This window comes from Tenrec ecaudatus, chromosome 10 (assembly GCF_050624435.1).
Source record: "Tenrec ecaudatus isolate mTenEca1 chromosome 10, mTenEca1.hap1, whole genome shotgun sequence".
Taxonomy (NCBI): Eukaryota; Metazoa; Chordata; class Mammalia; order Afrosoricida; family Tenrecidae; genus Tenrec; species Tenrec ecaudatus.
In genome coordinates, this window is record NC_134539.1 from 123774597 (window position 1) to 123802257 (window position 27661).

At 49.5% G+C, this 27661-nt stretch overlaps 1 protein-coding gene and 4 non-coding genes across 5 annotated transcripts in view; 4 read left to right on the top strand and 1 right to left on the bottom strand.

Moving 5' to 3' along the window:
* Window positions 1-3787: 3787 nt before the first annotated feature.
* Window positions 3788-3951, top strand: LOC142460400 (U1 spliceosomal RNA). Its single transcript, XR_012786612.1, has one exon. It is a non-coding gene; the product is annotated as a U1 spliceosomal RNA (small nuclear RNA).
* A 3214-nt stretch (window positions 3952-7165) lies between these two features.
* Window positions 7166-27661, top strand: part of TEX14 (testis expressed 14, intercellular bridge forming factor) — a 72370-nt gene continuing 51874 nt past the window's right edge. Inside the window, exons 1-2 of the mRNA XM_075559630.1 lie at window positions 7166-7301; window positions 26255-26369. Of these exons, the coding sequence (XP_075415745.1) occupies window positions 7166-7301; window positions 26255-26369 (251 nt within the window). The remainder of the gene's footprint in view (window positions 7302-26254; window positions 26370-27661) is intronic.
* On the top strand, window positions 12217-12432 carry LOC142460346 (small nucleolar RNA U3). The gene has a single exon (XR_012786567.1). It is a non-coding gene; the product is annotated as a small nucleolar RNA U3 (small nucleolar RNA).
* LOC142460344 (small nucleolar RNA U3) lies at window positions 19514-19726 on the top strand. Its single transcript, XR_012786565.1, has one exon. It is a non-coding gene; the product is annotated as a small nucleolar RNA U3 (small nucleolar RNA).
* LOC142460315 (U2 spliceosomal RNA) lies at window positions 26942-27132 on the bottom strand. The gene has a single exon (XR_012786547.1). It is a non-coding gene; the product is annotated as a U2 spliceosomal RNA (small nuclear RNA).

Below are 27661 nucleotides of genomic sequence, written 5' to 3' on the forward strand. Positions count from 1 at the left end.
TCAGCAGCTAAACCAGGCCAAGGACTGACTGAAACAGACCATCAATGGCTCATGTGTAAGTTCACGTTGAAGGCGAAGAAAGTGAGAATCAAAATACGACCTTGAGCGTTTGAATAAATCTGACCTCACGGGGCAAGAAGGCTTTATATTAGGGGAACACAAGAAAAGACAGACCGAAGTGTGGATGTCCGCAGAGACCGGACCGGCTCTGAATCGTAGAGCAGCTGAGGCAAATGGAAGAGATGCTGAAATCAAGAGCTGAACAGAAAATATCAAAAGAAGGCTTGAGAAGACAAAGTAATAACATAATGAAACGTGTCAAGAGACCTATAGGCAGAAAACTGAAAAAGGAAGAAGACAGCTTATCTTAAATGGGAAGAACTCAAGAAAATTCTCAAGTCTCGGGTTGCGGTAGTCAAAGATGCTATGGGCAAAATGTTGAACGATGCAGAACGCACCCAAAGAGGATGGATGGAAAGAATACACAAGATCACTGTGCTAAAAAGAACCGGTTCAGGTAGCAGATGAGCAAGAACATTCAAACTGTACTGACAGCATTAGCCAAAACCACGGCTCCAGGAACTGACGGAACACCAATTGAAAAGTTTCAACAAGCTGATGAAGCACCGGAAGCACTTACTCATCTATGGCAGGAAACTTGGAAGACAGCTACCCATTCCAAAGAAAGGTGACCCAAAAGAGTGCTCAAATTAAAAAAAAAAAAACACAATATAATTAACCATACATGCAAGTAAAATTTTGCTGATCATCCAACAATGGTTGCAACAGTCCATTGACAAGTTACAACAGTATAGTGACCAGAGGTTCAGGCTGGATTCAGAAGAGGACATGGAACAAAGGATGTTATTGCTGATGTCAGATGGATCTTGGCTAAAATCAGAGACTACCTCGATGAAACATACCACTTTCCTCTAGTTCTTTACTGCTTCTTCCCCCACCCCCACCCCCACTATCATGACCCCAATTCTGCCTTGCAAATCTGGCTAGCCCAGAGCATGTGCACTGGTACAGATAAGGGCTGGAAACAGGGAATGCAGGACAGATAACCCCTCAGGACCAACATTGGGAGTACCCGTACCAGAGGTGGGTGGGGGGAATGTAGGGGGACCAATCACAAGGATCTACATATAACCCCCTCCCAGGGGAATGGACAACAGAAAAGTGGGTGAAGGGAGACATCGGTCAGTGTAAGACATGAAAAAATAAAAAATTATCTAGGGTTCATGAGAGAGGAAGGGGAAAAAAGTAAGAAGCTGATACCAAGGGCTCAAGTAGAAAGAAAATGTTTTGAAAATGATGATGACAACAAATGTACAAATGTGCTTGACACAATGGATGGATGGATTGTGATAAAGAGTTGTATGAGCCCCCAATAAAATGATTTTTTCCCAATAAAATGATTTTAAAAATAAAATCAGAGAATACCAAAAACATGTTTGTGCTTTATTACTTGGCAAAGGCACTCGACTGTATGGGTAGTAACGAACTGTGGATATGGGAAGCTTAGGAACTCCAGACCCTTCATTGTGCTCGTGCAGAACTTGTGCTTGGATCAAGGGGCAGTTGTGTGAGCAGAACCAGGGAATTCTGCGTGGTTTATATAATCTGGAGTGGGGTGTGTCAGGGTTCTGTCCTCGTACCATATGTGTCCAGTCTGTATGCTGAGCAAGTCATCAGAGAAGCTGGATGATACGGAGAAGAATGCATCTGAATTGGGGGAAGGCTTATTAACAGTCTTTGATAAGCAAATGACACACCTCACTTGCTGAAAGGGAGGAGGACTGGAAGCACTTGCTGATGAAGATCGAGGCTTTTAGCCTTCAGTGTGGATTACGACTCAATGAAAAGATGGCCAAAATCCTCACAACTGGACCAATAGGCAGCATCAAGATAAATGGAGAAAAGTTTGAACTTGTCAAGAATTTAATCTTGCTTCAGTCGACAGTCACTGCTCATGGAAGCAGCAGTCACGAAACCAGAAGATGTGTTGAATTAGGTAAATCTGCTGCACCTGGCCTCTGTAGGGTAGTGAAAAGCAAGGATGTTATTTTGAGGACTAAGGCGCACCTGACTCAAGCCATGCTGTTTTCAATATGTCAAAGTTGGACGTTGAATAAGGAAGAGGGAAGAATAGATGCAGTTAATGGTGCTGGGAAACAATATTGAAGGCCCCATAGACTGCTAAGGACAAACCAAGCTGTCATGGAAGAAGGATGGTCAGATACAGCAGTGGTTCTCAACCTGATGCGGACTCGCAGCTGGATTGTCCAGGGCAGAGCTGCCCCTGAGTCCCCGAGACTGTGCTTCTCTGTGGGAGCAGAAAGCCTCCTCTGTGGCCCGTGGAGCGGCGCAGGCTCTCCAGATGCCGCCCCTGCAGTCAGCAGCCGTTTGTAGCCAGCACGTGCACGGCTCAGAAGAGCTGGAGGCACAGGGAGCCCAGGACAGAGGGCCCCTCAGGACCCACCGTGAGAGTGGCGATGCCAGGACAGGAGGGGAAGGGGAGATAAAGGGGGAACCGGTCACAATGACCTGCTGGTAACCCCCTCCCAGGGGGATGGACACCAGAAAGTGGTGGAGAGACAGCAGTCAGTGTAAGACATGAAAATAACGATGTATAAATTATGAAGGGTTCAGCGGGGAAGGGGGAGCAGGGAGGGGGGGGAATGAGTTGCTGATGCCAAGGGCTCAAGTAGAAAGAAAGTGCTTTGAGAATGATGAGGGCAACAAACGTGCACACGTGCTTGACACATGGATGGATGGATGGATTGCGATAAGAGTTGAATGAGCCCCCAATAGAATGATTTTACATATATATATATATAAAATCACCAGGACTCCTAGTATCAGTATAAAGCACAAATAACATGGCCCTGTATAATCAAGATGAATGAAAATTTCAATAAATCAGCATGTGAATATAAATCTAAGACCTGTACCTTTGTGGGGAAATGGTATTAAATGATAATGGAATTTTCCCGAGTCTTTTGAAGCCTCTTGTATGCAAAAATAACCGGAAATACCATTTAGAACGACCATACACAAGTCCAGAGTGTAACAATGGTAATTACTTAACGGGCTTTTGGTTCACTTTAATTTTGTGTTTTGTACTTTTCCGTATCCCCCCAGCTATCTTCAAGGGCCTTTTGCTTTTTTTTTCTTCTAAACACCATCGTCATAATTTAAAATAACCTCTGGAATATAAAATAAGGGGAAGCTTTTAGTACATTGTGCGGACGAAGGGAGTCTGAATCCACAGTTGCGTAGACAGTTGCTTTCGATTGGGCCCAGGGCGCGCGGGCTGCGGGGCAGAGAGGAAGACGCAACGTCTGGTAGCCCAGAGACCTGGAGGGCTCGCTGCCGTCCCTGGGCTGCCTCCCCCTCGGCCACCGCTTCCCAAGTCCAAGTGCCCCGCCCCGCAGCCCCGGGGAGCACGCCCCAGGCGGCTTCGGAGGCCTGTGGCACGGGCGCGGAGCGTAGCCACGTGACCTCATCCGGAAGCGCCCGCGGAAAGAGGAAGCGGATCCGCTGTGACGTCAGCCCGAGAGGCAGAGCTATGCAGATCAGCGGCGAGATGACTGCCGTTTCGGATGGTCTCTACAGGGCAGAAATAACCTCGTTTCCAGCGAATACCCGGAGTAATGTGATTTACAGCATATAATAATTTATATGATCTCTAGTTAAGGGCCCAGCAAGTTCAGAAGTAATTCACCCTAACTCTAAAGTATGTTGAGCAAGGGGGTGCGTGAACAAGCGAGCCGAGCAACTCATACTTACCTGGCAGGGGAGATACCATGATCACGAAGGTGGTTTTCCCAGGGCGAGGCTCACCCATTGCACTCCGGGTGTGCTGACCCCTGCGATTTCCCCAAATGTGGGAAACTCGACTGCATAATTTGTGGTAGTGGGGGACTGCGTTCGCGCTATCCCCTGATCATTCCCGGTTCAAAAATAGAATGTGTGTGCTTGCGGTTAGCGTAGTCTCACTTTTTTATCTCTAAGCGTTTAGGGAGTGTATATAGGATGTTTCTTTTTAGGATAGGAGAGTTTTTTGGCTGATGAAAAACTAGTTGTTTCTTTGCAGGAGCTTTTTCTAACCCGAGCGCAACGTACGGGCAAGTGGTCCTGCCAGAAGTAAAGCCTTAATGCCCAACCTACACCCTTGTTTCTGTGCCGGACTGCCACAGCATTCCTGAACTAAGTGGAACAATTTGGGGCAGTAATTCGAAGGAAACGAGTTTGTTTTTTTGCCAGTCCATGTTACTTGTCCTTATTTCTCCAGCTCCACCACTGCAACACTGGATTCTGCTTCAGCTGTATTCAGTGTGTAACTTTCACATGCATATGAGATGCTCAAAAATTCCATGGCTTGTTTCAGGCACACCTTAGTTCTCAAAATGACCTTTCAAGAGGTGTTGTGTATTGTATTTTCATGCTGACTTAACATGCACCGCTGCATGTATCGTTTAGGCTTTGTTCTCATTCTTAATGACCTGGAGGAGCAGTCAGTGGTTAACCACTGGTCTGGTCATAGAGTGAGACGAGTGCAATGTACCTTTGTCTCTTTCGATAGTAAAGTGTGATGCTTACATGCTATCTCCCAGTTATCATGCTTGAACCACAGTGTCTCTCGGGTTTTGTCGAAGACCCTGCCCTTTTTTTATACTTCTTTAGTTTACCAGATACAATGTTCTTCTCCAGCATCTGGGGCCTCTGAACCTGTCCAAGGTGAAATTCCCAACCAAACCCACTGCCATTTAGTTCATGCTGACTCAGAACCCACTGTGCCGGTCCAAAGCTTTAACTGTTTATGGGAGCAGAACCCCCAGTCTTCCTCCTGCCAGGTGCTGGTGGTTTCAGACTACAGACCATTAAGATCATCACAGCCCAACGTAGTAGCACCAGGGCTCCTAAAGTCATGTTCCTTCACTGGCTGATAGTAAATCTCTGGTGAGGGCTTTATTCTGTGATTCTATCAAGGCCTTGTAGTGTGGTGTGTCATGCATTGAGCTATGAAGTTCTAACTCACACCTTGGGGAGGAAAATGAGGCTATCTCCTAGTAAAGCCGTGGATTTCCAAAGGGGCAGTTCTGCTCTGTTCTAAGGTCTGTCTCTTAAGTCTATAAAAGATCAAACGAGGCATCCCAATAGATAACTCTTAACTCTACAGGAGTAGAAATCCTCATCGTTCTTCTAGGGGGGGCCTGGTAGATTGGAGCCACTGACCTTGTGGTTAGCAGCCGAACACGCAATCCACTATGCCGCCAGAGCCCCTCTAGAAAGATTTATAGCCTCTGAAATCCTGGCAAATAGCTCCAACTCTGTTTTATAAAGTCCTGATGGGTAGTTTTAGACACCTCATGAGTGGAGTTATACGAATACTCGCACTCTTGTGCCTGATGTGTTTTACTTAGCATGTCTTAAAGGTTCATCAATGTTATAACTTGTATCCTTTAAATGTCTGAGGCAGCTGTGATAATTTATAGGGAATGGTACAATTATAAAATGGAGTAGAAGCAGCCCACGAGTAGGATCTTACTGTCCAGATTCTGAGCCTAGATGAGCTGTCGAGCCTGAGACTTGCCAGACAGCAGCCCTTGAAACACAGTGGGGAAAGGGGGATGCTCAGAAAGTGACTAGAAACCTCAAATCGTGAAAACAAAAATATTAGTTTGCAAAATCTCAGGGATGCAGGTATTTTGGAGAGGGCGGGGGGGGGGGGAAGCAGTTGGTGCAAGCCTTGTGTCATGGCATACTCTGTGACACTGAGGTGAGTCTGGGAGATTTTGTCTGGATTCCCTGAACATTGTACATGAAGAATATGTTCATGCATTATTTAAGTACAGTATAGTTACTAGTAAGATCACACGGGCAGTGCAGAGGGCCTTGGCCTTGTCCTCATGGAAGAAGCAGAGAGCTTTGTCACAGCCCAGGGAGCAGAGCAGGGGAGGAGGGCACTCAGCAGGCTCCCAGGACAGCCACTGAGTGGCCAGATCAGTGAGGCACACTTGTAGACGCCTCCTCTTGTCAAGAGGTTTTCCACATTCCTCTAATTATTGCGATTATCACATGCCTTAATTAAGTGAAACTAAACCAAACCTTCTGCACCTTATGACATAGCTTTTATTAATAGCTGTCCAAATTACAAAATCATTTATACCTAAACAACATAGAATAGGGCGGGAGGGACGACAAATGATAAGAGGTTCCGTTTATATTTGTTTAAAATGAAATAATGTTCTTGGAATCACTCTTGTCCACTTAAGAACCAGGGCTGTTGCTATTCTTGGATTGCTAGGATGCCGGTCGAAGTTGCTGCCCTGGGTAACCGAAGATGACCGAGGAAATCAAGTAGAAGCATCAGCCCATTGGCACTAGCCACATTTTGTCAGCAGACAAGTTAAGGTGCTACTTCTCAGCCTCCTGACTGGCAAGACTCCCTGAGTGTGAGCTCTTGGCTTTCTCCTGCCCTATGGCGACCGTCACTGTGCTCCTCCATGCAGCACGCTGTCGCAAAGCCACTGTCCCTTACCTGTAGGCCGCCCGTGTGCCCTGCTGATGGGGAGCCTGCCATAGCAACAGTCTGTTGGAGATGCTTGTCACAGCATGTGGCAGGTGCCTAGTGATGGTCAGGTGTGGCTGTGACAGGAGAAGACATGACTCCCAGCTTCAGAGAGCTGGCTCGTGCCAGGCACAGTTCTGAACATCTTTCTCTGCTAAACTGATCAACAACTGCCTAATGACGACTATTCCCACCCTACAGGTGGAGAAATGGGGTCCTGTTGAAGCTGAATAATCACTCCAATTAGGGAGGTAACAGTCGGGACAGGAACTATGGAATCAGAATTAAGAATTTAGCCCACTTCAAAGCCAGCACTGCCTGGATTATCTCCATGACACCACATACTTGGTTATTTCTAAGTTCACACCCTCGTAATCGTCTCTTTTCTAGTCCTGGGACTTGGTCATAAGTACATTCAGTCCAGTAATTTCAGCAATAACATCTGGGGCACACATTTCAGTCATTGTTCCCTTCGCCCTTTTGATTATAAACAAACTGGCTGGTTTCCCAGCGTGAACTGCCCTGAATGGCTTCTTTACACTTAGGGTTCAACTGGAGTAAGCACACCGCTCTCCTTGGAAACAGATGTCTCCGCCCGTCCATCTCCCGGTCCCCTGCCCCGTCCAGCTTGGGTCCTTCCGAAACGACTCCCCGGAAGCTCAGCTGCACGAGTATGTGAAGCAAGGGAACTTTGTGAAAGTGAAGAAGATTCTGAAGAAAGGTAAGCTCCTTTTTTCGCAGACTTGAATTTTTTTTATGTACAGATAGTTGGCATGGCTTCTTCTTTTGGGTAGCGGTCTTGGATTGTCCATCCAAAGATCCCTCAGTCCAGCTGGGTGACGCTGGCGTCCTGCGCGTACTGATGGAAACACCGAGGCCGTATTTCCGGATCGGACCGTGCCGGTCTGAGCACACTTACGGGGCAAGAACGGGACCCGGCCGAATCCGCGGTGGCTCCAGTAGAGCTGCTGGGGCCCATCCCGTCTCCAGGCTCTCTCCAAGGCAAAGGGGCGGTAAGCCCTGCTTGGAGACGGCGTTGGGACATCATGGAACTAGGTGTGTGTCCCCAGCGAAATCTGTGCATTACCCTTAGACTTAAAATGTGCCTGGCCTTGCATTTCCATAACCCAGCCCAGTGCCGGCCCCTGGAGTGTTCTCTCAGCCCAAGCTGCCACTGCTTTTGTTTCAGCCGATTCCTTTTGCCTTGAACTCTGCTTCCCCCTGAGGCCGGGGCACAGTGAGAGCAGTTTCACAGCTCACCTCTCCCTCGCTGCTCGCGGGTGTGTTGTACACGAGCCGGACACGAACAACTGAGACGTGAGATCGAAAGAAATAGAAAAGTTTATTAACAACAAAGAACAACCTGCACAGGGACCAGCAGCCCGAAAGAAAATACTTGGCTCGCCGGTCCCCCTGCTCAGAGACTTGGGTTTTTTACAAGGTTTCCTTAACCTGCTGAGCTGTGCAAGCGAGCTGGTACAGAAGCAGACTTGGCGGTTGCACAATTTCCTGATCCAGGACAGTCTTTTGCTGATTTTAAGAACAAGGGGTATTTGGGGTGTGTTTGTTTTTTTTGAGCATGCTGTAAGTCCTGTGGTTGCATTTTAGGGCTGGTGCAGAATGTTTGCTTAGTATAAAATGGCTTTACTTCGGCTAACTATTACAGGTGTTTGTTTCCAGGTTTCTCGTTGGGGGTTACCAGTAGTTCAGCCTACAGGCCGACACACAGAACCAGCACACAGCTCAGGCACAGAAACGGCTCGGTTTCTGGAGTCGGCTTAGTTTCTGGAGTCGGTAGTACCTTGGTTCGGTTCTTGGCTTTGCAAGATGAAAGAATTCCCGCCAAAGCCTGTTTTGTAATCCCAGGGGGGTTTTAGGGAAGGCCAGGGCAAGTCTCAGGTTCTACAGTCTTATAGAGGTTTACAACTGGGCCTGAAAAGAACAACCACGTGAAAAAGAACACCCACATGTGGAACTGGGGGCGGGGCGGATTCCTGAGCCCCAGGGGTCAAGGGAGGAAAAGCAAGAGGCCCCAGAGGAGGAGGGAGCGAAGTGTCAGAGTGTTGGGCATGAGGGAGCACTGGCCAGAGCCTGCTTCCTGCCTTTATTGTAACCCGCCCCAGCTGGGGAAGACGGGGTTGCAGGTATTGGTTGACCCCATTGGCTGGGTTGAGCCCACCTGGGTGATGTCATGAGCCCAGGCCTAGTTTGGACCTCCCAGGTGTACCTCCCACCTGCCTGGGGGCTGTGATTGGAGCATGCTCATTTTGGGGAATTCATAGGCATCGAATGGTCACGTGATTTCTTCCCAACCTTCTTCAGGGGGCCTTTGCAGGCTTGGGAGGGACAACCCCCTGTCCCTAACTCTAACTACTAACAAAGCCACATACCCACAAGGCCCCTGATTAGGGATCCGGCCAGCTTATTTGGAGTATCCAGAGTTTGGCTAAAGCTCCTCCCACTCCGTCCCTCTTCTTTCCAGTTGGTGGTCTCTAAGAAATCCTGACGTTAGCCATGTCTTCCCTCTTACTTCTTGGTTCTGAGGCGCCCTCTGTTTCCTTTCCTCACCTGTTCTCTAAACGGCGATGCAGGTCAAGCCCCAGGAAACTTGTCTTGCTGGAGACCAGCACTGCGCCCTGAGGAAGGGCATTGCACCCCACCCTAACCTCCTTACAACTGATTGGGTGGTGACTCACATCAGACCACATGGTCCCTCTGCACCCCTCACCCCTGAAGGGGATGATGATCTCCTTATATGACAGCAAATTATAACAGCTTGTTAGTCTGGCTAGACAAGAGAAACAAATTTCATAGACATTCATATTTTGTAAGAGTTTTTATAAAGGGTAAGTGTACATTAAGAAAGCATCCCAACCCAGTGCTGTCCAAGTTCATAAGTTCAACATTAGCCCATATGTCCAACACTGATCTACAGAGCCCTCCTCAATCTCACAAAACGCACACAATGACGCCGGATGCAGAGGGAACGCTGAATCAGTGAGCGTGGAAGCATCTCAGCGCTAGCAGGGGTCTCCACATGGCTGCTCCTCAGGATGTCTCACAGGAAGTGAGCCTTGCCAGCTGAGGCAGAGAACTGGCTAAGGCAGCTGCACCCTGGTCCGACCATCAGAGAGCAAGAGACAAGACATATAGACGAGGCTCCTTTCAATTAGTCCCACATTTGTCCATCGGCCAGGTTGGCACGATGAACCCTAACTATCACCACAGTCAAACGGAGACCCGGCTTCCTGGACACCTCCTTCGTCACCCTCGACCCGCTCCAGACAGTTGCTTTGTATATTTTGCCCCCAGTGTATATTGTTGAGGAAGAAGCCATTTGGCCATTGCTAGTAGCAGAACTCTAGATTTCATTCTTCATTGTAGTGTTTAGGAATGATGAAAGCCCTGTTAAGTGTGGAAGGATTTGAAATGTAAAAACAATCAGCTTATTAGGGACTCGTACAACTCAATCACAATCCATACATGTATCGATTGTGTAAAGCACATTTGTACATTCATTTCCCTCATCATTCTCAAAACATTTGCTCTCCACTTAAGCCCCTGCCATCAGCTCGTTTTCCCTGCTCCCCTCTCCCTCATGAACCCTTGATAATTTATAAATTATTATTTTGTCATATCTTACGCTGTCCGACGTCTCTATTCACCCACTTTTCTGTTGTCCATCCCCCAGGGAGGAAGTTTTATGTAGATCCTTGTAATAGGTTCCCCCTTTCCACCCCACCCTCCCTCCATCCTCCCGGTATGGCCACTCTCAGCACTGGTCTTGAAGGGATCATCTGCCCTGGATTCCCTGTGTTTCAGGTTCCTATCTGTACCAGTGTACATCCTCTGGTCTAGCCAGATTTGTAAGGTAGAATTAGGATCATGATAGTGGGGGGGGGCGGGAAGCATTTAGGAACGAGAGGAAAGTTGTATTTTTCATCGTTGCTACACTGCGCCCTAGCTGGCTCGTCTCCTCCCCGTGACCTGACCATTTTGCTGCAGGGATTGAAGCATAGTCATTGTCCGGAGGCTCCATTAGGAGAGGTGGCTGGGGAACATGACTGACGGCCCTAGTCCCGTCCCCGTGCTGCAGCTAGACCCGTGGTGGGCTCAGAGTGCCCTTCAATGTCAAGTGGCACTGTGCTTCCTGTCATGGAGGAAACTGGTGGGACAGGAGCATTTACAGCCAGAAGCTACTCATCGCCACATGGACCAGGGGTTACTTGAGAAACGGGGGCTAAATTTTGTCAGAAGTAAATGGGTAGACTTCCTCTGGGAATAAGAAACCAGGAAGACTAATCGTTGACAGGACTTTGAAGGAGGTTGTATTCGGTGCCTTAATAAACAATGGGCCACGAGACTGCACTAGTGAGGAAGATGCCGGTCTGGATTCGGACCTAATTTTCACCAGTGGCTCTGTTAGGTTTCTGGTTCTTTGCTTCGCACGCAGCAGAAGCACGTTTTGTAATGCAAGTGAGTTTTATGAAGGGGCGTTTTAGGTTTTCTAGTCTCGGAAGGGTACACTCGATTTCTGGAAAGCTGCCAGGTTGCTGCTGGGCTCGAAAAACCACGCGGAAAAAATACACGAATGGGGAGTGTGGAAGCCACACGGCGGGGGGAGGGGGGGGGACTGGGAACCCCGGAGGCCAAGAGGGCGGCCAGCGCTGTGCTCCCTGACTTTACTCCATCCCGCCCACTGGCCGGAGGAGGCGGGGTTGAGGGGATTGACTGACCCATTGGCTGGGTTAGGCCCACTTGTGTGACATCATTTGCTGGTACCTAAGGTGGGGTGTGTCCAGGTGGACCTCCTACCTGAGCCTGGGCAGTTTCTGAGCATGCTCAGTTCTGGATTTTCCCCGTAGGTGTCTCATTCGCGCTTGATTGCTTTCCAACCCCTCTCTCTGTGTGGACCTTTGCAGGTATTGGGGAGACAACCCCCCTTAGCCCCTATTCTAGCTCCTTTCAGTTCTGACTACTGGGCGTCCTTGCGGAAGGCGCCCATTCTCTGGGAACAGTCGTTGCACCTTACTCCGTCATTCGGAGGATGAAAAGGAAACAACAACCGTCAGAAGGTTAGGACAAACGTGTTAGGAGCCTGGTGACGTTGGTGGAACGCCACTTTCTCTTACAGGGAAAGATTTCCGTGAAGTCACTACTAGGAAGGCAGTCGACTCCACTTTATTTCCTCCCCTCGCCCAGCCTGGCTTTGCCTTCGGTGTCCCCCTGCCCGACATGCGGTACAGCCTAGGGGACGGGGAGCCCGCGTCGCCTGGCTGGCGGCGGGTTCGGTCTCGGAGCAGGCGCAAGGCCCGCCTCCCACGGGCGGGGCAGCGCGTTCCTGGGGTTCCCGGCGCGGCAGGCTGCGGATTCGGCGGGAGCCAGCGGCGCGCGGCGAGCCGCGGCCAGTGATTGGCTGGCAGGAAATCGTATGCTAATGAGGGTTGAGGTCCCTTGGAACCGTTTTTGCGCTTTGTTACGTGCTGACGGCGTCGTGAGTGTTGGTCATGGCGGTCACGTCCCCATGAGATTAAGATGCAGATCAAAAGGCATTTCATATGCCCTGAGAAAAATTTCGCCGTCGCTGAAAAGTGGGCCGCTTGCCGGGACCTCGCGGGGGCGAACGGAGCCGGGCTAAGACTATACTTTCAGGGATCATTTCTATAGTCGGCGACTAGAGAAGTTCCTCTGAGCGTGTAGAGCACCGAAACCCACGAGGAGGAGGAGGCGCAGCACTCACCCCTGAGCGTGAAGCCGGCTCCCGGCGCCGCCTCGCGCAGCGGCCGCTTGCCATTGATGATCGTTCTCCCCGCCCCCGGGCGGGGCGAGGGGGCGAGTGCAGTCTGAGTGGCTTTCGTTAAGTAGCGAAAATATAAGTTTGTGTATTTGTGTCTTGTAGCTTTTACTTTTTCTGTAGGTTACATGTTGCTCCTGCTTTCTGTGATGCTCTTGTCGTGGGGGTTTTGTTTCAGCCTTGGCCTTTCTTTTTCCACACTATGTGCATGATGTAGTTCGGATGCTCTTTTTTATGAGAGCGCTTCCTGCACTCCTGACTTCCTTTTTGTATGCATTTTACTTTTACATTTTACTTTCCTGATTACAATGTTTTGCTGTGGAATTCAAGCTTAAAAGCAGCGGTTCTCAATCTATGGGCTGAACAGTTGCTCCCACAGGGATCACACCGGTTTGTAACAGTAGCACGTTAGCGGTTTAGTAGCAATGTAGGTAGTTTCATTGTTGCGGCGTCCCCACAACATGAGGTTGCGGCATTGGGCAAGTTGAGATGTTCCAGAATGAGATTCATGGGGAATTGTCTTTCAACAATGACATGACTGTTGGAAAGAAGCCTCTGGCCGAAGAGACAACAGCTGTAGAAGCTTGCTAGTCTAGGGAAATTGCAAGTTGTCCAGGTGAAATAGAATCATCAATCTTGAGGTCTTTGGGGTTGTAGAAAATCAAGATGCACTCACTCTGCTGGGAGTAACAAGAGGAACGGCACTGCGTTCATTGTCAAAAGGGACTTTGAAAACCAATCTTCAAGGACTACAGTGCCCATGATAGAGTGACACGGACCCACCTTTAAGGAGACCCAGTCTAACCAAGTTTATTCACCAACACTAGTGTACCAACATCTTCAGTCGGAAGCTGATCAAACCTGCTGTCAATATGCATTGATTATTTGTGTTTGGAATGCAAAAGTGGGAAACAAAGAGGAAGGATTTAGTGATAAAGAAGGAAGCTGGGGAATCTCGATAGAATTTTGCAAGACAATCGGCATATTCATAGCAAATGCCTTTTTGGGAGGACACAAAAGGTGACTACAGTACACTAGGTGGAGCACAGACACCAGATGGTCTACGTCTGTGGGAAGAGACGCTGAAGAATCTCAGTATCAGCTGCTAAAACCAGGCAAGGAACAAACCTTCAATTGCTCATCTGTAAATTCAGGCTAACACCACAGAAACTAGGAAGGGGTGGGGGAGAAGAGCTAGAGAAAAGTGGATGAATTTGAGAAGTCTTTTGGCGATAGTGCAATAATAGCATTTTATAGCAAGGAGCCCTGGTTGCGGAGTGGTTACGACTGGTCTGCTAACTGCAAGGTCATCTGGAAACCACCAGTCGCTCCATGGGAGAAAGAGGCTTTCTACTCCCATTACGGTCTCAGTTTACGGTCTCGGAGACTCACAGGGGCAGTTCTATTTCCGATGGTCTTAGGAACTGAGACACCAGGCCTCTCTCTCTATGGGGGCAGGTCCGTCCACATGCAGATACACCCACATCCGAGTACCCCATTGGAGACTGTTACCCATGCTACACCATGCTTCAAGACAACATCTCATTTGTCCTTAGAAATAAATACTTCACAATGTATGATTACGTATTGTTTTGTGATGAATCACTATGCTTTAATTACGTTCAAATTTGTAACAATGAAAATACATCCCGCATATCAGATGTTTATTTACATGATGATTCCTAATTAGCAAAAGTAGTTATGAAGTGACAAATAATATTTTTATGTTTTATGGATGGGGGCCACCACAACACAAGGAAGGTTGAGAACCTCTGCTCTAGGATTTCCTTTCTAAACTTCTGAGAACCCTGAATGCTGTCTCTGCTCCTCAACACTCCCACTGCCCGCTTTACCGAGGACGCCTGGTAGCACAGCGGTGCAGTGATTGGCTGCTAACCCAATGATCTGAAGTTTGAACCCCAGCCACTCTGTGTGAGAAAGAGGTGACAAGAAGCCTTTGAAGAATCCCCAAAATAGACTTCTGACGTGGGGGGCAGGGCTTAGAACTCCACTGGCCTGGTGGGGGGAGATCCATAAAGGTCATCAGACCCTGAACTATTTGTTTGTTTTGTTATGTTTTGTTAAGGTAGGCATGATAAGCAATCCAGCAGAGAAGGCAACCGGGCTGAAGCTTCTGGGGGGACATGGGAAATGAGGAGGTGGGGGGAAGGGAGTGGATAGGGGAGCAACAAAGGACTTAAACTCGATGGCAAGGAGGGTGTAGAGTGCCTGGTGGTACTTGATCAATCATAATCTCCCCAGGAGGAAGTACTGAGAGGTGAATGAGGGGTGAGCATGATAGTGGAGCAGGAGGAAGGAAAAGGAAATAGAAGAACTAGGTAGTAAGAACTCTGTAAGAGAGGTATAAATATAGACAAGTATGTTTGTAAATATATTAATATATAAAGATAAGGAAGGGGTATTGGCCTATGTACATATATTTATATGGTTATGCACCTGAACACAAGAACAATTTGTTCTAATAACATGGCACTGGGTGATGCCCACCCTCTGGACACAATCACTGAAGACAAATTAGGTGCATAAGCAAATGAGGTGAAGAAAGTAGATGGTGCCCGGTTAGTAAAAGATAGAGCATTTTGGGTCTTAGAGGCTTGAAGTCAAACAAGCCCCCATCTAGCAGGGGAGCAACTAAGCCCACATGGAAGAATCATCCCAGCCTGTGTGATCACGAGGTGTCTACAGAAACAGGTACCAGAAGTTCAAACACAATCACCCCCTTGTGAAGGGGGGGCTTGGGGTGGAAACCCAAAGCTCATCTGACATTCCCTCACAGAAGGGCCACTTGGTGCACGGTACAGCCAGGGTGCAGTTAGCACCAACGAAGCACACAACACACTCCTCTAGCTCTTGAATCCTTCCCCTCCCCACCATTATGACCACAGGGCTACCTCGCACATCCTGCCAGACTGGCGCATGCACATTGGTACAAATAAGAGTTTTCAATACACGGGATCTAGGATAGACAAATCCCTCAGAAACAGTGCTGGGAGTAACGATTCTATGAGGGTATGGGGGCGGGGGGGGGGCAGGGAGAACTGATAGCTCCCCTCAAGGGAATGAAGACCAGACCTGTGGGGGAAGGGGCATATCGGATGGCGTAAGATACGGTAAAAAAAAAAATAATAGTATATGTTAGGGGTTCATAAGGGTGGTAGGGCAGGTGAGGGAGGGTAAAAAGAGGAGCTGATTTCAAAGCTCATGAAGAAATGAATTGTTGCAGAATGAAGACCCAAAGCCCATCTGTAGACAACTGGACATCCCCTCCCAGAAGGGTCACAGGGAAGGGATGAGCCAGTCAGGGTGCAGTGTAGCACCAATGAAACATACAACTTTCCTCTAGTTCTTTAATGCTTCTGCCCACTCCCCACCAACTATCACTACCCCGATTCTACGTTATAAATCCAACTAGACCAGAGGATGTGCACTGGTACAGATAAGAGTTCGTAGGGAATCCAGGACAGATTAACCCCTCAGGAACAATAATGAGAGTAGTGATACCAGGAGGGGAAGGTGGTGGGAGAAAGGGGAAACTGATCACAATGATCTACATATAACACCTCCCCCAGGGGGAGGGACAAACAATGAAAAGTGGGTGAAGGGAGACAGTGGACAATGTAAGATATGAAAATAATAATTTATCAAGGGTTCATGGAGGGAGGGGGGATAGAAGACAAATGAGCAGATACCAAGGACTCAAGTACAAAGAAAATATTTTGAAAATGATGGCAACATCTGTACCGAGTTCACACGATGTAATTGATGTATGATTCTTTAGGGCAGCTTAACGCCATCCCGTGGAGTTGCTGTGAGTCAGGCATTACGTGTTGAGGAGGTCTGGCAGCTGGGTTACATGTTGGGCTGCTAACATCAAGGAGAAAGATGAGGCTTTCTACACCAGCAAAGATGACAGTCTCAGAAACCCAGAGGGGCAGTTCTACTCTGTCCTGTATGGTCCCAGTGAGTCGAAATCAACTCGATGGCAGTGAGTTTGGAGACTGGCAAGATACAGAGAGGAGGGCTATCGGTGCTCCAGGCGGCAAGGGACAACCCCGGAGCCTTGGGAAAATAACTTCTAAGCTTGCATTTCCTCAGCTTCTTAGGAATTCTTAAAAGGGACAATCCAGTAGAAAGAGTCTAATACAAAACAAGCCAACGCAAAGCAACCCCACAGAGGGTTCCCGTAGCCTCACATCCCTCTGGGAGCGGCAGCCTCTTCAGCAGGGAAGGGTGGGTTGTGGGCCATTGGCCTTGGGCAGAGAGCACCCTCAGGACTCAGTCAAGGATTGAGTAGAGGGCCTAAAGACCCATTGCAGTCAGGCCGGTTCATGTTTACAACTAAAGCTATTACACAGGTCCTGCTGGCTGTGAGGGGCCGTCAATTCAGGCTGGACTCCTAGCAGTCTCGTCCACGAGACTCACACACTGGCCAGTGCACCTCTCTTTCACTGACCCTCTGCTGTGTAGGCATGATGTCCTTCTGCAGAGATTGGGCCCTCTTGATCCTATGTCCATGAGACAAGTCTTGCCATCCTCACTTCCAGGGAGCATCGTGGCTGCACCGGGAATACCAAAACACGAACGGCTCCTCGCTGCTTCAGTCTTACTGTTCACGGTCAGGCTTTGGCACACCACGGCTGGGGTCTCCTAGGATGGTGCTGCACGTCGCCGAATCAGCTCCAACTCGCCATGCGTCTGTGCACAATAGAAGGAGACACTGTCCGGTCCTGCGCCAGCCTCACCCTTGCTGAGCCTGAGCCATCGAGGGCCTCCCTTTCTCCCTGCCCTCCATTTACCAAGCATGACGTTCTCCTCCTAACACCTCCACACTGCGTGAGGCAAAGTCTTGCCATCTTTGCCTCTAGGGAGCGCCAGGAGAAGCCAGCCCCTAACACATCGTCATGGGTCCGGTAGGCACACTTGTACAGCCCCCAGTAAGATTACAGTAAAGTCATAGAGAGCATGAGAAATAGAAGAGAGAGAAATAACGGAGTCAGACACAATTCGTGGTAGCAGTACTCACCTCAGCCCCGCTTGATGGTCCACGTGGAGAGAGATTTAATGCTAACCAATACTTTTATATTCTCGGGACACGCAAGCCCCCTGATTACAGGTGAAGACACACGTCACAGGAAGGGGTTGTGCTATAGGTAATGCAGTAATGGGAGGGGGAGGTCTAGGGACATCCACGCAATAGGAAGAGGAGGGATTGGGGGTGCACATGTGGCAAGATGGGCGGATCCTAGAGTCAGGATGGCAGCCTAACTTTGGATGTCACAGAGCCGGTTTGGCCTATTCCCTGGCTCAACTATAGAGACCATTATCTATCGGTAGGGTGTAAACTCCACCTACAGGAACCAAATCCATGACTGCTGGCCTGTCCCTTGTCCTTGACCAGCAGGGAGCGGGGCCTACCGTGTAGTCTGTCGACTAAGACTGACTGTCTTCAGGAAGGATGTCTGTGAGCATCTGACCTCCTCCCACAAGGAGCATTCTGGCTCAGTCTCTTGTACGACAGAGTTGTTTATTCTTTGGACAGTCCTTGGAGCACTTGCTGATGAAGATCAAGGAGTGCAGACTTCAATATGACTTGCAATTTAATGCGAAAAAAACAAAGATTCTCCCAACTGGTACCATCATGACACATGGAAAAGAGGCTGACGTTATCAAGGACTTCATCTTGAGTCACAATCAGTGCTCCTGGGGGCAGCGTTCAGGAAGTGGGTGAATCTGCTGCACAAGATCTCTTCAAAATGTTGGAAAGCAACGATGCTACCTTCAGGATTCACGGGACAAAGATGAGGGTTGTTTTTTTCTGTTGAGTGAGTGACAGTCTGGGAAATCTGCAGGGGCAGTTCTGCCCTGCCCTCTGGGTCACTGAGTTGACATCAGCTGAATGGCAGTGAGCTTTTGAGTTTTGCTTTGAGGATTAAGGTGTCCCTCACCCAAGCCAGGGTATTTTCTGGGCCTCTTCTGAGTGTGAAGTGTGCTGCTTCGCTGAAGCTGCCGTTTGCCATTGATGATGGATCTTCTCTGCCTTTGTGCGGGAGGGGGCAGGGAGGAGAGGGAGAGAGCAGTCTGAGCGGTTTGTCTCCTAACGCCAAGGTTTGAAAATAAGTTGGGAGGTGTTTGACAATGTGCGGCTAGTTTGCTGGCTACTCAGCAAAGGGCAAAGGGTAAAGCTGGCTAATCTTCCAGCAGTCGCGGCCACTTGGTTTGTGGGGGTGTCGCTGGCAGCAGCAGGTTTGCAAGGCTACTGTTTCCACAGGTTCTGCAGCAGGTTTTTGGGTTTGAAGATTTTACAGCATTGGAAGCTTGGCTTGTTGTCAGAAGCCACTTGGTGGCATTGAATTTTTGGATATAGGAGTTTGTAAATGTGCCCTCTCCCTAAGTCTTTCTTTTAACACGGTCTGCTGCCATAGAATTCAACACCTGAATCTAAGCTGTGGCAAGCGTGAAAGCAGTATGCAGCCTGTCCGAGGATCTGTGAGATAGGAACACCTGACCAAGGACAAAGTTTGGAATGGTCAGGAAATAAAGAGTAACGGAAACAGGAAAAACAGGGAGGAAGTGGGATAAGTGATACAATCAGTGGCACGAACAAAGTATTTGTAAAAACTGATTTGCTCTGTAAACCTTCAAAACCTTCCCCCTCCCAGCCTGGGAAAAGGGAAAAGGGAAAAGGGGTTCTCTTTCCCAGCAGTTGAATCATGTCGGTTTTCCCAGCAGTTGAATCAAGCTCCCAGGACAGCCGTTGTCTGTAACGAGGCAACAATCAGGTGATCGACTCTGTGCCCGCTAGCAATTGGCCAACGCTTCCGCTTCCGCTTTTAGGGCGGGGCGACTTTCCTCTTCGGAGAAAGCGCCTTTAAAGATGTAGATTGTGATTGGCTGTTCTTAAGTGTTATGCTAATAAAGCATGGCCGTTTATATTGCTTTGACATTTTTGTGCATCTAAAACGATGAAAACATGTTCTTAAATAAGCGTTTTTAAAGATTGTGTCAAAGAGCCTATTTCTAGAAATGGAATGCAATCAACTAGAACGGGAGACGTTTCCTCGCCACGGCTGTAATGTGTGTGCCACCCGAGGACCCAGCAGGGGCGGGGGCAGCAAGCTAAGACTATACTTTCAGGGATCATTTCTATAGTCCGTGACTAGAGAAGTTCCTCTGAGCGTGTAGAGCACCGAAACCCACGAGGAGGAGGCGCAGCACTCGCCCCTGAGCGTGAAGCCGGCTCCCGGCGCCGCCTCGCGCAGCGGCCGCTTGCCATTGATGATCGTTCTCCCCGCCCCCGGGCGGGGCGAGGGGGCGAGTGCAGTCTGAGTGGCTTTCGGGTGTATGTTCAAGAGCTGGGAAGCTCCTAATTTGGATTCATTGTTATGGAAGCTGTCTTTGCTGCAAGTGTTTAATTGCATGCTATGTGCAATATGCAGGTGCTGGGCTTTCATTCTCTCTTGAGAAATAGCTTTTCTCCTCTTAAAGTCTTCAGTGTTTGGGGATATTTTCTTTGCATTTTCATTCCTTCCTCCTCCGTGTTTCTTTTTTTAATGTGATGCTGTGCGTGTTTCTTTATGGTTACTGCCTCCCTGGTTTGGAACAGCAAGCTACATTTTTATAATTGTGAACTAAAAAAGTATCTTTTATTGGGGCCCTTACAATTCTTATCAGTCGTGTAAAGCACGTTGCGTTGCCTTGGCTTTCTGTTTCCGCCTTTGGAATCAGCTCTTTGTTTTTCTTTTTATACCCCCCTCCTCTGCCTCCCCCTCCCTCATGAACTATTGAGAATGTTTAAATTATGATGTCTCCCTTCACCCACTTTTCTGCTGTTTGTCCCCCAGGGAGGGGGTTACATGCAGAGCCTTACATTACGGAACTTGACAAGCCAGGTCTTTGTAGCGTGGTCTCCTTGTCACCCAGGGAAAGGGTCAGAGGTTACTATCACAGCACCTGTATAAAGGCGCAGGAGCACTCCTCCGGGTGGGCCCACTGGGCCACAGCTCCCTCAGCAGCACCAGCTTTAGCCAGAAGTCTCCCACAGGAGTCTGTGCAGAAAGAACACCCAAGGAGGGGCATGTAGGCCTGGCAGGCCTAGGGCAGTAACCTGCCCATGTGCAGGTTGAGGGTAACTGCATGCTGTCACAGGGCTCAGGGACCAGGAGATGGCAGGTTCTATGTGAGGCCTCTGGCCCCTGGGCACCAACTGAACAAAGAGCCTGAGCCCCCCATTCCACAGGTGCTGAGGCTCACCACTGCCTCTCCCGTGGAGTGGACCTCAGTGTCGGGTTAGGGTGCTGGTCTGCTTTTATGAGTGAGAGTTCCAATCTTGACAGGGTTACTAGCAGGCCACCCCCCCAAGTCTCCCTGCTTCTGGGGTTTGTGTGCGTCCCTCACTTCACCTCCCCCTCTCCAAGATTGGCACCGGCTGGCTGGGCAGCTCTGGCCACCACCTGCCCCACTAGAGGGCCAGGGATACCAGTGGCTCCAACCCACACGGGAGTCTTTGTGGGACCAGTGGTTTTCCACAGAGTGCGTGCTTCATCCGTAATCCCCGTATGATTTCTTGCAGTTCCTCTAGTGAGGACGGACCACTGACAGGGCTGCTGGGGGTGGGGACGCTCTTCCTTTTGGCCAGACTCAGGACTGAGCACCTGGGCTGCCCTGCAGGTGAAGCGGGCGTGCTGAAGCTGCTCTGCCCCCAGCAGCTGTGGATTTGGCTTCCACTCTTTCCCCTGAATTTAGGAGCTAGTGCAGCTAGTTCTTCAGTGCGGGGGCGGGGCTTCCAGCCAACCCTTCGTTTTGGTGCCTGGCAAGACAAGGTCTGTGTCTATGGCCTCCCCCACAGGCCGCCTTCTCCCCAGAAGAGCACTCACTCAGACCCCTCGTTTAGGGGTCTCCATTAGCTTTGGCAGCCACTGCTTCTACTGCCTCTTGGTCTACGGTCAGCAGGTGAGCCGCGCCAGGGCCTCCACAGTGCTGGCTTGTGCCCTAGGGAGTGTCCAGGTGGCTGCCCTGTGGGGCTGGGACACGGCTTCCACCACCTTCGGATGTAACTATACACGCTAATATTTCCCGCAGACTGTGGTCGGCAGGTGTTTTCGGGTTCACATGTAGGCCTCACTCACGCCGCTCATGGATGGGGTCTCAGTTGCACTCTGCATGGGTGTGAATGGCCAGCCATGGGTTTCCCTTTCTCAGTCACAGCTGGGGCTCCAGGGCACCTTGCCAGGCTCCTGGCTGCCTGGAGGAAATGCCTAGTGAGGACAAAACTGTCCCTGCACCAAGGACTGAGAGACCCAGGGAAAGGAAGTGACCTGTGTCATACTCTGCGACCTGGGTTTATTGGGGATCGCATCCAGGGAGGCAGGCCCAGGGAGACAGACTGGACAGAATGAAAGACTGCTTCTGAAAAAAGATAGAAAGCAGCTGATAGGGGGGACAGCAGGAGACACCCTCCCCCAATGAGGGGGCTGGCACAGCCTTGAGCCCACATTGATGCCGCCAGTGTTCCAGGATGAATGGGGCTCCCGTGGGGCTGTTCTCATGGACACTTGGTCATAAATAAGCCCAGCGCCTTCGCAAGAGGACAGTTCCACACCGTGGACAGCAGCCTGGCAGGACTGCAGGCTTCCGAGCACAGGGTTTACAAGCATTTGGAGGCGGTGGTGGGGGGTATCTTGATTTGAGGTCAAATTGTTTTTCCATTTAAGTAGATGTGAGGTAGCCCGTGGACATGGATGAGAATCTGTCCAGCAGGGTCCCACCGGCCTGGTGTCTGGGGGGCTTGTGTGGAAAGACCTGGGGCTTCTCCACTAGCTAAGAACACATAGGCTGTACAAAAGGAGTCCGCTGTGTGAAGCTGGATTACTGAGAGAAAGAGATCCAGTGACACTCATTTATGTCAGAAGTAGTTTTATATCAAGAAGTAAGCTTATGTCGAGAAAACTGCCCAGCCCAGTCCCACTCATGTCCATAAGCCCGATACCAGCTGTGCTAGGCCAGGTTGCCGAGGACAACAAATGTAGGGTTCATAGGTGTACAGGAAAGAGCTTTCCATGGAAGAGCAATTGTGTATAAAGAGAATATCCCAGCCCACAAGCCTGATACTAGTCCATAAATCACTCCTGAGACGCAGGCAGCGATGCCGGAAGAGCGCGCACTGGTGGGTGCAGAGTCCTGTGGATCCAGTGGTGGTGGAAGCATCTCCAGGGCTCTGGCTCCATCAGCGTGGCTCCATGGGGCTTGTCCACAGGAAGGTGAAGCAGAGAGAGAGGGTGGTCCTCCTCCCAGGAGAGAAAGGAAGTTTCCAGAGTCAGGAGAAATTCGCACCCACCAGGAGGTGACCTGATTGACAGATTTATCAAGTTGACATGAAATTATGTAACTGCTACATTAGTCCATAAGCCTCTCTTCAGACTCACAGCTCATGCAAACATGCAGAACACAGGAAGACCACAGACCAGTGGGTGCAAAGTCGTGTGGATACAATGGTGGTGGCCCTGGCAGCCATCAGCCCTCCAGCAGACAGGTGAAGGCAGAGAGGGCCACGCCCCCTAGGAGGCACCTGGTGGACAGGCTGGCTACCACCCTTACACCTTTATATGTCTTCAAGTTGACAACGTGAAATTATGTCACTACCACGTGGCTCCTCGTGTGGGGAGGGGAAGACCGTTTCTCCCCCTTGCTTCCCTTCAGTTCCAGACCCTGTGTCTGCCAGGGCCACCTGGGGCAAGGGGGTGTGCACTGGCTGGTTTGGCAGGGGAAGGGTGGGAGGTACTGGGTCCTCTTCTGGCTGTGACAGAAGAGTCGGTCTCTTGGGTTTAACTGGCTTTTGGGGACCTGTTCGGATCATAGTCTTTCTCTGTTTATCGACAATCTTAGGGCCACAGAAGTCTGCACATGGGGAACGTCGTCCCGTTTCTCCTCTCTTGCAGAATTTGTCTAATTGGAAGATGGCTGCCTCTCCTGGTCTTCCAGTTCATACTGAAGCCAGACAACGTTACATAAAAATTCCATTCTCTTCTTTCTTATCACCTTCTTGGACTTAAAAAAAAATGCCCGTTCTTAAAGATACATTCTAAAGGGGAATGGGAGGGTAGGGAGTCGTTATCACCCATCTTTTTCTCACTGTTCAGAGGGTGCTCTGTGCCAGCCTGTGCCCAGGACCAGGACACGCAAAGGCTGTGTTTACCAACCTTCTGGGGTCTACTGCCGGAACCAACTGCCGGAACCAACGGACTGAGAGCTCTCGGGGTAGCAGGTGTTGCCCCACCCTTTCCAGTGCCTGTTTCCAAGCACCTGTGGGATACCCTAGGCCCCAGGGTCCTGGGGGCACCACCAGGGAGCTGGAACGGACTGTGAGGGAGTTGGGGATGGGTTGCCCCAAGGTTATCTGTCTGGGTGGAGCACACTTGTGCAGGCAGTCTCCAGGAGATGTTTCACACAAGCTGTGAGCCTTGTCCTCCTCTGTGAGCCAGCTGAGACACAGCTCCAGGGCAGGGAGTGCTGCCCACCCTTCCCACCTGAGCTGTGCACACAGTCTCATGACCAAACCGTGGGGGCTGTGGGCTTTGGGGTCCCTTTAGACTTCCAGGATTCTGATGTCTTGCCACTCCCTGCCCTCAACCCCACCCGACCCCTAAATGGAGACCCAGCTGCTGAGCTTTGCTCTGCTGACCCACGATGCTGAACAGAGGATGTGTAAGACGGGAGGATCAGAAAGGTGGGTGGGTAGCAGAATAATTCATCAGGTCGGGAGTTGACAGGAAGATTGCAGACAAAGGGTTGTCTCCATCAATAACTATGCTAAAGAAACATTAGCCGTGTGTGTGTGTGTGTGTGTTAGGGGGAGGTTTTGGAAGAAATCAGGTTGAAGCCTATGGGGAAGACCCAAACCTGGGCATGCACCCACCCTGGGCATGTGCGCTAGAAACCACGAGCACACATCATACGTGTGCCTAAACACAGACACTCTAGATGGCCAGTATGCTCAGCCCCGGCCCTCCGAGGGCGCGTGGGGGAAGGGATAAACAGCAGACACAGGCAGGAATTCTCTCTTCAGTTCTGGGACTCCTCCTTTCCGGCCAGTTTGGGTCTTGAATTACCCCCTGCCGCGCACGTTTTCCAGAGATAGCTGGTACTATCAGAGACGTCTTACCCAAAACTTCCTATCCTGCAGAAACAATACTTGGACTTAGAAAAGTGCTTCTGCCACATCAATTCAGCAAGAACGGGGGAACCACCCCACACCCAACTGTCACGACAAAGATCTTGCTCCAAAGGTTTCAAGTGCACTCTGACCCATAGCTGCCCCGCTGCCTCAGGTTTCTGAGACTGCCGACCTGCACGGGAGCAGCCTGCCTCCTCCTGCTCCCTCGGAGAGGCTGGGAAGTTTGAACCCTGGACCTTGTGATTCAGTCACCCAATAACTGGAGAAATGAAGTTTACATCAGGGGAGCAAAATTTAACCAGAAGGTGGTGATATAAGCCCAAGCTCAAAGCAGACTTCCTGCTAGCGACCCTACAAGGGAGTAGAACTGCCCCGTAGGAATCCTACATCCTCCCCATGCTTCCTGTCCCAGTCTTCCTCTTTCCTAACCCTCTGGACTTGGACGTGCACAGTCGTTTCCCTTTTGATTTCAAATGGCTGCTTATTTGAACAAGGAAATGAATTCAGTTCCAGACCTGAAGGGTGACTACAGGTCATACATAGTCTTGGGGTCCCACCTATTTCTAACCCACCAGTTAACTTAGTCTGTTTGATGATCTTGAGTGTTGGTCTACATTTCTCTCCACCTCTGTCTAGCTCAGGGGTTCTCAACCTTCCTCATGTGGTGGGGGGACCCCCAACCTTAACATTATTTTCGTTGCTGCTTCACCCCTGTCATTTTGCTACAACTCGCCCTGAGCGAGGGCCCCCAGTGATGTCGCCTGGGAAGGTTTTCTCTGGTCACAGTGAATTTTTTGTAAAGGCATTTTAGCCCAGACCCGTGTGTGTGTGTTTTGGCTCTGGAAAAATGCCGCAGACGCTGTTGTGATGTGCAGCACGGCTGACAAGACAGCACTGTGGGCTAAACTTGAACGGGCAAGTGGGTTTCTCGGTTCAAAAAAGGTGGCGTGTCAATTGCTGACAAACCTTGGTTTGGACGTCTGTCAACCTCCCAGATGGACGAGAATGTCAGCTTGTGATGCACTTGGAGTTCATTCCACCAGGTCAGGCTGCTCATCAAGCTTTCTATCGAGAGGTTTTGAAAAGTGGGCGACAAAGAAGGCCTGATTGTGGCAGACGGGGGACTGCTTTGGCCACCAGGACAGTGCACCTGCTCACGCAGCCCTCTCAGTGCGCCACGCCTCTCTTGCCCCACGCACCCGACTCACCTCAGTTTTCTTCATGCACCTTTTTCTTTCCGTGAAAGCAGAGGGACATGAAAGGACAGCAGTGGGATTATCTAGAGGAGGTGAAGAAAAAATGAGGAGGTGCTGTCAGTCATACAAACAGATGAGTTTGAAAAAGTTTTGCACAAATGGAATCACAGATTTGACTAATGTATGAAGTGTCATGGAGAGTACTTTGAAGGTGATAAGGTTGTTTTGTAAAAATAATTTAAATACATAGCTTTGGGAAAAAAATTCTGTTTTGTTGGGGGGTAGCCCCATACAGGTGTGGTCGCAGGGTGTGAGACTTGTTATTAAATCACTTTCAAGCGCACTCTGCCTGAGGGCCCAGCTGGCACATGAACAGTGTGCGTTCATGACCTGGATGAACTCTTTGGAGACTGAATTGGGGTTCTCACTGCAAACCCTAGCCGTCCTCACACCAGACCTAGAGGTTTGCACTGACTTTGGTGTCTGCTTTGCAGGAGTTTACGTCGATGCTGTTAACTCCCTGGGCCAGACTGCACTTTTCATTGCTGCCTTACTAGGTCTTACGAAATTGGTCGATATTCTGGTGGATTATGGCTCAGACCCAAATCAGTAAGTACGATTACATCAGTGTCCACAAAATAACAGGTATAAGCTTAAGACAAGCTGGTATGTCAGAGGGAAAATTTGACAAAATAATAAAAGTCAAAAAATTTTTTGCTAATTTATAACAATGAAGTAGTCTAAATGTTGATATGCTTATGTGAAGTAACTGCTGATAAAGGTTTTATTAAAAAATCATTTTATTGGGGGCTTATACAGCTTTTATCACAATCCATCCATCCATTGTGTCAAGCACATTTGTACATTTGTTGCCATCATCATTCTCAAAACATTTTCTTTCTACTTGAGCCCTTGGTATCAGCTCATTTTTTGACCTACCCTCCCTCATGAACCCTTGATAATTTATAAATTTTTTTTTTATGTCTTGCACTGACCAATGTTTCCCTTCACCCACTTTTCTGTTGTCCATCCCCCTGGGAGGGGGTTCTATGTAGATGAATGTGAACAGTTCCCCCACCTTCCCCTTTACCTTCCTGGTACAGCTGCTCGCATTATTGGTTCTGAGAGTTTATGTGTCCTGGACTCCCTGTGTTTTCAGCTCTTTTTTTTTTTTTTTTTTTTTTTTGTGCACTGTTCCCGGAGGTACTGCAATACCAGGTCGATGCGTGGAATGGACGGAGCAAGCTCCCATTCCAACTCCCTGCTCCAAAAATCCATTCAATATATTGTCCTCTGACAGAGGACGTATCAGATATTAAACTGATAAGAACAGATACTACACTTGATCTTAGCCAAAAGGCCGAGAAGCGATGTGTTTTCAGCTCTTACCTGTACCGGTGCACATGCTCTGGTCTAGCTGGATTTTCAAGGTAGAATTGGGTTCATGATAGTGGGGGGAGGGGAGCATTAAAGAAGCAGAGGAAAGTTGTGTGTTTCATCAGTGCTATATTGCACCCTGACTGGTTCATCTCTTCCTTGTGACCCTTCTGTAAGGGGATGTCCAATTGTCTACAAAGGGCTTTGGGTCCCCGCTCCTCACTCCCCCTTATCACATTGATATGATATTTTGTTCTGGGTCTTTGATGCCTGATACCTGATTCCATCGATACCTCATGATCACACAGGCTGGTGTGCTTCTTCCACGTGGACTTTGTTGCTTCTCAGCTAGATGGCTGCTTGTTTATCTTTAACCCTTTAGGACCCCAGTCGCTATCTCTGTTGATCGCCAGGCACCCCCAGCTGATGCAGGTTTTACCTAAGCAGTTTCATCTGTGAAACAGGGAAGTGGACACAGACACTGTTTGTGTCTGTCTCTCTCCGGGTCGTCATTTGAAATAGGG